Source organism: Otolemur garnettii, unplaced genomic scaffold (genome assembly GCF_000181295.1).
Source record: "Otolemur garnettii isolate 467f Iridium unplaced genomic scaffold, OtoGar3 scaffold00191, whole genome shotgun sequence".
Lineage (NCBI taxonomy): Eukaryota > Metazoa > Chordata > Mammalia > Primates > Galagidae > Otolemur > Otolemur garnettii.
Genome location: NW_003852586.1, coordinates 1,304,225 through 1,316,123, shown reverse-complemented (window position 1 = coordinate 1,316,123; position 11,899 = coordinate 1,304,225). Strand labels below are relative to the sequence as shown.

Genomic DNA, 11,899 nt, shown 5'->3' with positions numbered 1-11,899 from the left:
CGCACGTCCACCACTCACCCAACACATCAAGGCGCGCAGGTCCACCACTCACCCGAGGCCTCAGGGTGCAGACGTCCGCTGTACAGCCCACACCTCAGGACGCATAAGTCCACCTCACACCCAATACGTCAGGATGCGCATGCCCACCACTCACCCGACACCTCAGGATGCGCATGCCCACCACTCACCCGAGGCATGTCCGCTGTGCACCTAACGCCTCAGAATGCGCATGTCCGCCGCACACCAACACCTCAGGACATGCACGTCTGCTGCACAACCAACACCACAGCCCCGCACATCAACGTGCACCCAACACCGCAGGACACACTTTAACACACCCTCTGTGTTCACTGCCTTCAACCCTCACCAAACTACAAAAGCAGGGATTTTTGACCCAGCTTTATAGGTAAATGAACTGGGGCTTGATAGGCTCAAGTAATTTAGGTCTGAAAGGGGAAAAAAAAATAAATGCAGATCCAAACCCATTTTTCTATTTACAACCCCTGTGGTTTTCAAGCATTTTTTTCAGTCTTGTGCACAGTAACAACTACACTTTCCATGCAGCTACACACACACAAACACACACATCTGAGACAGCTATCACCCTGGCACACAGATGCAGGCTGGTCTACTCCCTCCCCGACAGTGGCTGCCACTAGCCTTTTTTATTTCAGAACTGTGGGTGTCACAGGCCTCAATTTGAAAATGCCTTTACTCCAGTCTCTCATCTAGCAATAGTCTAACTCTGGGTTCACTCTTTCTCAGATCTAAGACAGTTTCTCCCAAATTAAGTCACAGCCCCCTAATCCAGAAGACTTCAAAATCTTGTTACACGTGCAGATTGCTGGGTCCTGCCTCAGACCTGCTCAGTCAGAATTCTCCAACAATGAAACACTCCAGCAGAGAGGAGTTTCTCCTGTAGCCACAATAAACCACACAAGTGGTTGAGTCTCCAAGAGAAATATTTCTGACTCAATATTCCAACACCTTTGAAAAACACATCAAAAGAAACTTAAAGAGATGCAAGCTGTGAAGACAGAGATCCATTAATCCACTGGAACCAATTTTTTCATTGATCTTGTGCCTTCTAAATTATATGCTTTAAATTTTTCATGGGCGAAGAGATTATGTTTTATGTTAGTTGCAGAGATATAGCCCATCACAACTGTGGAAGTGTCTGCCTTAGTCCACCTCTAGACACACCTGATAATAACAAATTGTGTCTGAGGGAACGGAAGTACAGCTGGGAATCTGGGTGAGGAGCCCAGCGCCAGGCTGGGCTGGGCTGGGCTGAGGGTGGTGTGTCCTCTGAGGAATGCCCGGTCTTTGCTGTTCTCTCTGGTTTTAATGCCCTCAAAAGAGGAAAGATGGTTAACTAGACTAAACATGTGTTTCTTTTGATTTTGTTTTCTGCTTGCCTCCTTCATTCCAGCCAGTGGCCCCACAAATCTTCACAGGCCTCATCATCCATCCACTGTTCCCAGGAGGCGTCCTGCCCGCCAGTCAGGCCAGGGCTAATCCAGATGTCCAGGGCGGAAACCTACCTGCAGGAACCCCAGAGGGCCACCTCACCACTCCCAGAGACGACGATGAGTCTGGAGTGACACCCCCTGCAGGCATCCGGAGGGGGACAAGCACTGCCCAGGACACCACCACAGAACTGCCAAATGGTAAATCCTCCCAGCTTGGGCAAAGCTCCTTGGCCATGAAAGTCGTATGCATAAAGGGAGGAGTTCTTCATCTTGTCTTGACAAGTGAGATCAGGGAGCCCCTTTCCTCACAATTGATCCCTGCAACATGAGGGACAATATTTACTGAGCCACCAACGGTATCACGTTAACCCTGGAAGAATTGTTTTAATTTAACTAATTTAAGTGTTAAACGTCTGTAAATTTATTTCACTACATACATTTTGGTTACTAGTTTGCTTCTGTAAATTCTAAGTCAAAGTTATAGACTGTTCCTCACCCAGAAAGTGTGCAATGTGCAATAAGCCTGTTCAAAGTATCCACTGGATGGGAATTTACCCTTCCCCTTCTACCCATCCCTCCACCAAATTTTGTTGAGTTTTGTTTCCCTGTGAGCACACAGGTGTTGATCAACTAGTTCCAGTGTGGTCCTGAGCACATATGGTTTTTGTTTTTCCATTCTTGTGATACTTCACTTAGGAAGATGATCTCCACTTGCATCAGGTTGTTATCAAAGATAACATCTTTATGGCTGAGTAGTACTCCCTACTCAGTATGTACTCCCTACATATCACATTTTCTTAACCCATTCATGAGGGGATGGGCACCTGGGCTGTTTCCATGTCCTTGCAACTGTGAATTGAGCTGCTATGAACATTCAAGTAGCACAAGTACCTTTTTTATAAAATGTCTTCTGTTCTTTGGGATAAATCTCTAGTAGAGGAACTGCAGGATCAAAGTGTAGGTCTAATTTAAGTTTTTCAAGGATTCTCCATACTTCTTTCCACAGAGGTTGCACCAGTCTGTAGTCCCCCAGTAGTGCCTGAGTCTTCCCTTCTCTGTGTCCACACCAGCATCTGTTACTCAGGGACTTATGATGTGGGCCTTTCTCACTGGGGTGAGGTGATACTGCAATGTGGTTTTGAATTGCATTTCCCTGATGGTTAGACACACTGATCATTTTTTCATGTGTTTTTGGTCATCAGTCTGTCTTCCATAAAAAGGATTCATAATTACTGGCATATAACATACTTTTTATTTGGGGTAAGCAGACTGTGCCTCTTTTCCCAGTACATACACACAAACACACACACACACACACATGCACACCTGAGAACAGCCTCAGAACACACACATGCACACACACGTGCACATGCACACCCGAGCATGCACACACACATGCGCATGCACACATGTACACCTGAGAGCCTCAGAACACACATACACAAGCACACACGTGCACACAAGCATGCACACACATACACACACACACATGCACGCACATATAACATGTGTCCACACACGCATACACACATGCCCACACCTGCACACAGGCCCACAGCAGACACATGCCAGGTGGTTGTGATTCTCTTCCTATCCACGGATGACAGATGAGCCTCAGCGCCTTCCTAATTAATACTGAAAGCAGCCCCTAGTAACAGACTGCAGTTAGTGGAGAAAGTCCTGCCATTACTCGCCATTCCTCTCAGATGGGACTCAGGAAATGTTGCAAAAATAAGCTTTTCTCCCACCAGTAAGCACAGATCATTATTTAACATGGGACTATCTAGGACCAAATACCCTTATAGACAGGAAAAGATGGGTTAATCTTGATGCTCCTATGCCTAGAAATCTTGATCTCAGGTAAAAATGTTTAAATTCTATATGCTTTTATCTACACTTAAAAGTGTTCTATTTTCTTCCAGGAATTCAGTAACCTTTTTCAAATTTTCTCAAGTAAACCACCTCAAATTTGGTGACGCGTGTGAGTCATTTTCATTAACCACATCATGGAATAGATTGAGACAAACTGGAGCATCTCAGAAGAAACTCTCAGTTTACCTGAAAACATCCTTGAAATTTCAGAAAATATCCTTTCACCTATAGAATATGGACTTATAAAAAAACAATTACAGGAATGAATTTGTCTTTGAAATACAATGTTACACCACCTGGAACATGTGTCTATTAAAATGTATTTTGAAAATTGACTCTTTTTCTTCTTTGGGGATGGAAGAAAAGAAATTTTGACACTTTCAGAAACTACAGCAGGATGCAAGCATGTCATCCCTAGTTCTAGAACTCCCTGGGTGGAAAGAGCCGGCAGTCAGGAAAGAGGACACCAGCAACATGAGGACAAACTCTGGTCTCGTCATGACTTTATGACTCATGCCTCATGAGAGTCACAAATTTCATTTTTAACAAGAAAAAAAATTTTGAGACAGTGTCACTCCATCACCATGGCTAGAGTACAGTATTGTCATCACAGCTCACAGCAGCCTCAAAGTCCTGGCTCAAGCAATGCTTCTGCCTCACCCTCCTGAGTAGCTGAGACTACAGGCATCCATCAAACACCCAGCTATTTTTTTTTATTTTTTGTAGAGTTAGGGTCCTGATTTGCTCAGGCTCATCTTGAACTACTGACCTCACACAATTATCCCACATTGGCCTTTCAGAATACTAGGATTACAGGCATGTGCCACCATGCCCAAGCAAATTACTTTTAATCATCAAAAACATGCAGTGAAAACAAAGAATTAACAGCTCTTAATGTTTGATTTTGGTCGTATTTCTCTTAATGTTTGATTTTGGTACTCCTGATGGGAAATGACATTGATAGAAGTAATCACTAAAAAAGACCAAGGTGATACTCTTCCTCCATTCACAAAAGACAGAAGATGTAGAACTTAATCTCATAATCTAAACTCATCAGTTATTAGTTTATAATCTAAATTTATAACCTAGACCATTACAGTTCATCGAAAGTGGGGGGTGAGGAAGGTTAATATAAATCACAATAGAACACCCAAAATGAAAGCTATGCACATGGTTAGTGACATTTCCCACTCTATTTGACTCAACCCCTCAGTATACGATAAACCTAAGTATGCACCCATGAAATAATATTCCATGCCGAATTTTTCAGGTGGTTAAATATTTCCTAGTAGTTTAAGATTTATTGGCTACAGTATTTCACATATTTATGAATTACCATGGTTTCATGGCCAAATGAAAGTAAATTAGGATTTAATCTTCTAAATATATTTTGCCATTGGTGATACAAATTAAAAATGCTATGGAAAGACTTCCTAGGACCAGGCACAGTAGCTCACACATATAATCTCAGGACACTGGGAGGCTAAGGCAGGAGGATTAGTAGAACAAATAAGCCAGGCATGGTGCCAAATATCTACAGTCTCAACTACTTGGGAAGCTGAGATGGGAGGATCACTTGAGCCCCAAAGTTCAAGGCTGCAGTGAGCTATGATCACACCATTCCACTCTAGACTGGGTGACAGAGAAAGACCCCCTCTCTAAAAAAAAAAAAAAAAAGAAGAAGAAGAAGAAGAAGAAAGACTTTCTAAATAACCTCTTTAAAAAATTCCCTCTAACATCATTTTTCTCATGTGTCATAGATACCCCACAAAGTTAATAAGATGATCAAAGCATATAATACCAAAAGGTGCTTTCAAACTCCAAACCATTACAGAAAGTCATTGTTTGCCTTCCATATCTGTCAAACCAACATAAGTTACCTATCCTTCTTACCTCACACTTTCCTCTCTAAACCCTTACACGTAATATCTCCATGAGAGCATTAACATACAAGGTGTGCTATCACCATCTACATTGTCTAGCTGAGGTGTGCTACTCCTTGGGAAACCTGATGACATTCCAAGGGCTACTGGCGGTCAGGTGGTCAGAAGGGCTCAGCTCCCACACAGTGCCCTTGTAAGACACAGCTGCCTGAGACACACTTACCTTTTCCACCTCTCCTTTCACACAGGGAATACGTATGCCTCCTCCATCACTGATCTTACTGTGTACAGTTTCTCTGTCACAGAAAACATCCAGGACACAAAACAAACAAAGTATTTTAAATATTGGCACTGGTTTTTAAAATGAGAATAATGTTTTTGCAACTCAGGTAGTTTCTAGTTCTTAGCTTTGAGCAGACCTAATAGAGTTTTAAGGTGACCAATCATTAAGAATAATATTGATGGCAGAAAGGAAAAGTATTTAGTTATGAATTTATTTAAAAATATCAAGTAGAAGAGCAAGATGGTGGATGAGAAGGATCTTTCAGCTGAGCTCTCCTAGTATGATGGGGAAAAAGAGAAAAACCAGCCATAGCTGGTATGAGGACCTTACCCAGAGTCATAGCTCAAGGAGCACAAACAGAAGGTGGTAAGCTGGATACAGCATGTGATTCAGAATGTGGAAATCTGACTCATTAGCTCTGAGACAAGGTAATTTGAAACAAAGGAGGAAGCGAGAAGGAAAAAGGAGGACAAGAAGGTGAACAAGAAAAAAGAACACATGAGGAAGAACCAACAGAAAAATTAGGGCAATGTGAAAAACCAAAACAAAGAAACTACCCCAAGAGACCATGAGGCACCTACTTCACAAGACTCCACCTATAAAGAATTAATGGACTTGGCAGAAAGGGAATTTAAAATGTGTATGATAAAGACAATAAAAGGAATGGATGAGAAAATGGAAACAGAGAACCAAAAGCCAGATGAGACATATGTAGAATATACAAAGGATATGGCAGAGCTTAAGGAAATAAAGGAGACAATCAGGGAATGTAAAGAAGGTATCAAAACTAGGTTAGACCATGCAGAAGAAAAACCTCAGGGCTAGAGGATAAAGTTTTCAAGTTAACCCAGGTAGTTAAAGAGGCAGAAAAAAAGAGAAAGCAGAACAGTCACTTAGAGAACTACAAGATCCCCTGAAGTGTTCAAACATATCAATAAAAGGGTTTCCTGAAAGAGAAGATTATCCCAAAGAAATAAAACCCCTACTGGAAACTATCATAAATGAAAACTTCTGAAGTTTAACTAAAGATTCAGACACACTCCTTTCCCACAGATACCAATCCCAGGGTCATCAACTCAAACAGAGCCTCTCCAAGACACATTGTAATGAACCTGTCCAAAGTCAAGATGAAAGAAAAAATTCTGCAAACAGCCAGAAGCAAGCACCAATTGACCTACAGAGATAGAGCCATTAGGATCACAGCATATTTTTCAACTGAAAACCTCCAAGCCAGAAGACGATGATCATCCACCTTCAACAACCCTAAACAAAACAATTTTCAGCCCAGAATTCTGTATCCTGGTAAACTAAGCTTCAAAATTGATGGAGAAATCAAATCTTTTGTGGATATACAAGCACTGAGGAAATTCACCACAACAAGACCAGCTCTTACAGTAAATACTTAGTCCTATTCTCAACACTGACCACCACAATGGACCACCAGCAAAGTAAACATCCAGAAGCTAAAGGTCAAAACTTAGCTTCCACAATGGCACAAAGGATAAGACAACACAATGAACTTACAAAAAATAAGATGAATAGAACTCCACCATACTTACCAATTCTCTCAATAAATTTCAATGGACTGAATTCTCCAATGAAGAGGCCCAATTGGATTTAAAAAAAAAAAAAAAAAAAAAAACACAAGACATCCCTATGTTGTCTCCAGCAGACACACCTGGCCTTGAAGGACAAATCTGGACTCAGGGTTAAAGGAAGGAAAACAGTATTTCAAGCACATGGAAATCAGGGCTTGCAATCTTAATTTTCAGATACAAGCATATTTAAAGCAATTAAAGTTTAGAAAGACAGAGATGGACACTTCATACTGACCAAAAGAATAATACAAGAAGATATTTCAATTTTAAATATTTATGCACCCAACTTAAATGCTCCCAGATTTATGAAACACACTTTGATGGGTCTAAGCAACATGATATCCTATAACACCATAATAGTCAGGGACTTTAACACCCCTGTGACAGAACTGAACACATCCTCTAAACAGAAGCTAAACAAAGATACAAAGGACCTAAATGTGACCCCAGAACCGTGGTTCTCAACTTGTGGGTTGCAACCCACAGGAACTGTATTAAAGAGAGATTGAGAACCACTGCTCTAGAACAAATAGGATTAATAGACATTTACAGAACACACCATCCCAAAGCTAAGGAATATACATTTTTCCCATCAGCACATGGTACATACTCCAAAATAGACCACATCTAGGATATAAATCAAATCTTAGCAAAATTAAAAGAATAGAAATTATACCTTGTATCTTCTCAGACCACAAGGCAATAAAGATGGAACTCAACTCCAACAAAAACATTCATCCCCACACAAAGACATGGAAATTAAACATTTTATGCTGAATGATAGTTGGGTGTAGGAAGAGATAAAAGAGGAAATTGTTAATTCCTCAAACAAAAACAATGAAGACACAAGTTTACCAAAACCTGTGGGATACAGCAAAAGCAGTCTTTAAAGAGAAATTTATCACATTAGATGCCTACATTCAAAAAACAGAAAGAGAGCACATCAGCAAACTCACTAACCATCTTATGGTACTGGAAAAAAAAGAAGAATCTAATCTCAAACCCAACAGAAGAAAAGAAATAACGAAAATTAAATCAGAGATGAATGAAATTGAAAACAAAAGAATCATTCAGAAAATTAATGAAATAAAAAGTTGGGTTTTGAAAAAATAAAAATTGATAAACCTTTGGCCAGATTAATTAGAAACAGAAAAGTAAAATCTCTAATTGCCTCAATCAGCAACGATAAAGAGGAAATAACAACAGATGTCACAGAGATACATTACCTCTGAGTACTACAAAAAACTCTATGCCCAGAAATTTGACAATGTAAAGGAATGGATCAATACCTGGAATCGCACCCTTTCTATAGACTTAACCAAGAAGAAATAGATATCTTGAACAGACCAAGCCCATCTATTTTTCTCTTAATTTTATTTACTGGCATTTGCACTACCTAAATTTTTATTTGACTCTTTTTGAAATCTGACATATCATATCTTTTAGTTTCCAGGAGTTTCCTGTCAAAATTTTCAAGCTTTATTTTTATCTCCTTGAATATAGTTTTCATTTTTTAAAAGCAAACTATCTAATTACCTTGATTCCAGGCAGGCCTTTTTCTATCATCCATTTTTATTCTCACACTTTCTCATGGACTCTTGCTTCCTCTTGAATCAGTTTAACTCTGATAGCACGTTTAGTATCACTGCTAAGAAATTTTGTATACACAATTAGAGACAGAGAATATTTTTAATTATTTCTGCCAGGAGCCAAGGAGAACAACGATTCAAAGCATCTTAACAAAGCCACTGCTTCCTGATTGAGCTCTCCCAACTGCAATTCCCAGGTGTCCTGAATTCAGCCTATTTTATTCTTTTGCCCTTCTTGCCTCCCAGTTGTTTATAATATAGAATCACTGAGAGCTTCTGCATCTTAACACATTGTTGACTAGCAATTTTATGCAGAAACTATCCGGGTAACTCATGACTAGTCAACATGTTAACACAGTTTGGGGGACTGGCAGCAGGCTGCTGGCTGACTTCTGGTCCACCCCAGAGGGCTCAGTCTACAGCATACTGTGGATTTCTAGGGCTTGCTCTGTGGGGAGCACTGGGCTCTGCCTTCGGTTGCTGTAGCCCAGCCAGGTATCAAACACACAATCCAGCCACCTTCACATTAAAGGCCAGCCCAGGGCAAAGGTGACCCCAAGTGCTGCATTCTCTTCTCTAGATTTTCATCCTCTCCTCAACCTTGACCTACTATTAACTTTTTAAAAACTTGTTTTAAATGGTTACATTTCTTAAATATATCATTCGACTTTTTAGTTATCTTGAGCAGGAAGAATTGGTACAGTTTACTTACTTGAAACCAGATCCTGATTTTGCTCCTGACCCACTCCACAGCATCTCTGCAGAAATGACCTACTGCTGGTCAGTGGGCATAGAGCTCTCAAGCACATGGCTGGTCCTGATCCCAGCAGGGACCTGGAAGCCCAGCCATGTCACTCCGATCTGGGGCTTAGCTGCAAATTCTAAGAAAGTAGGAACAACTCCACATGGTGCCTCACATCACCTTCTATCAGAAGTGATTTTTTTTGGCCGGGGCTGGCTTTGAACCTGCCACCTATGGCCTATGGGGCTGCCGCCCTACCCTTTTGAGCCACAGGTGCCGCCCAGAAGTGATTATTTTTCAAAAGTACAATACATCAAGAATCCTCACATTAATAGGCCCCTCCTGTCCTGAAGGAAGAAAACGTCCCCAAGAATTTATAAGGAGGGTGTGTGTGTTTACGAGCATGAATAGAGGACTCCAAAATGTCACTCTAGGCATTCTTCCCACTTTGAATACATGTGTCTTCATTTAAAAAGTCAAACACACAAAAAAAGAAAAGTATGTTATATTAGTTCTGTAAAAATATCCATTCTTAATTTTAATTAACAAATAAAAAGTGTACATTTTAATCTCAGATGGGACAAGTGCAAATTTTGCTGCAAATGCCCACTTGGGCTGCTTCCATGAGTTGGCACTTATGAATGTACATTCATCATGTACAACATGTTTTGAAATATGTATACACTGTGAAAAGACTGAGCAAAGCTCATGAACATAGGCGTCACCTCACATACTTACTTTTTCTCTGATAAGAACTCTTAAAATCTACTCTTTTAGCAATTTTCAGTAAAGCAATGTCTGTTATTAACTGTAGTCACCATGCTAACAACAGATCCCTTGAACTTGATTCTCCCATCTGATTGAAATATGTTATCCCATTCTCCCCCTCGTCCGAGGCTTTTGTGGAGTCAGCACTGCATATCAAATGATGAGACTTGAGGACACCAACTAATATCATGACTTTGTTTAAACTTTTCTGTGCATGTTGTATTTTTGCAGAGCTGGGTCCATGCTGCCATGGTACACGCTGTCATGTAACTTCTTCTTCCATTTAAGTATATGTTGTGAATATTTTCTCATGTCATTATTTTGCTAAACATCAATTTATTTTTTTATTTCTATATACTTATAGGGGACGAGTGCAAATTTTGCTACCCTGATATGCTGCACTGTGGTGACGTCAGGGCCTCAGGGCACCCATCACTGGGCCACACACTGCACCCACCAGGCACCTCGCATCACACCCCTCCCACCCCCACCCCCTCTGAGTCTCCATTATCCATCCTGAAACATAAATTTAATGACTAAATAACTATAATTTATGCACCAATTCCCTAACATTCGTAAAGGAATTTTGCACAAAAAAACTTCATCTCTAATGATTTACCCATATAAAAATCCATACGAAAAAGGAATTTCTTATCTTCATGTGAATTTTTTCCGGCTTATCCCTACCTGAAAGCTGGAGTCAGGGAGACCTAGTGCTTGTCCCTTCATCCCTCTGCATTGCTGCTACATGATGCACCCCCAGGGTAACAAAGGAGACGTTTGTTGAGAGCAGAAAGGGAAGGGAAGAGAGAGTTCATAAAAATAATCTCAGATGGGACAAGTGCAAATTTTGCTACAAGTGCCCACTTGGGCTGCTTCCATGACTTGACAATTATGAATTGGGCTGCAGCCCAAGTGCCCATCAACCAATGAATGGATTAACAAATTGTGGTATATGTATACCATAGAATATTATGCAGCCATAGAAAAAGATGGAGACTTCACATCTTTTATGTTTACATGGATGGAACTAGAGCATATTCTTCTTAGTAAAGTATCTCAAGAATGAAAGAAAAAGTATCCAATGTACTCAGTAATATTATAAAACCAATATATAATTACTCACACTTTCATGCGAATGATAAAACACAACTGTAGTCCACAATGAAGGAGGGAAGAGGAGGGGGAGGCCAGGTGGAGGGAGGGTGATTGGTGGGACCTTATCTATCGTACATAACTCAATGGTACATGTCAAATCTATTAAGAGTAGTGTATAAATGTCTTAACACAACAAATAATTAAGTGAGATGAAGACTATGTTAACCAGTTTGATGTAAGCACTCCAAATTGTGTATAAAATCAGCACATTGTACCCCATAAATGCATTAATGTACACAGTTATGATTTAATAAAAAATAAATAACTAATCTCAGACAGAAGACAGGCTAAGAGTGGGAAGTATCTGACATTAAGAGGGAGGAACCTGCAGCCTTGGGCCGTATGTGGCCTTTTGGATCCTTCAGTGTGGCCTTTTGACTGACTACAAATTTTATAGAGCAAATGTTTTGTTTTTTCTTTTGCTTTTCTTTTTTTTTTTTTTTTTTTGAGATAGAGTCTTACTCTGTCACCTGGGTAGAGTGTCATGGTGTTACAGCTCACAGCAATCTCAAACTCCTGGGCTCAAGCCATCCT

The 11,899-nt window shown here is 40.4% G+C and overlaps 1 protein-coding gene across 1 annotated transcript in view; it reads left to right on the top strand.

The window, feature by feature from the left end:
- The window catches only part of AMTN (amelotin), a 17,235-nt gene extending 13,830 nt beyond the window's left edge, over positions 1-3,405 (top strand). The window contains exons 7-8 of the mRNA XM_003800977.2: positions 1,433-1,670; positions 3,395-3,405. Of these exons, the coding sequence (XP_003801025.2) occupies positions 1,433-1,670; positions 3,395-3,405 (249 nt within the window). The remainder of the gene's footprint in view (positions 1-1,432; positions 1,671-3,394) is intronic.
- Positions 3,406-11,899: the final 8,494 nt, after the last annotated feature.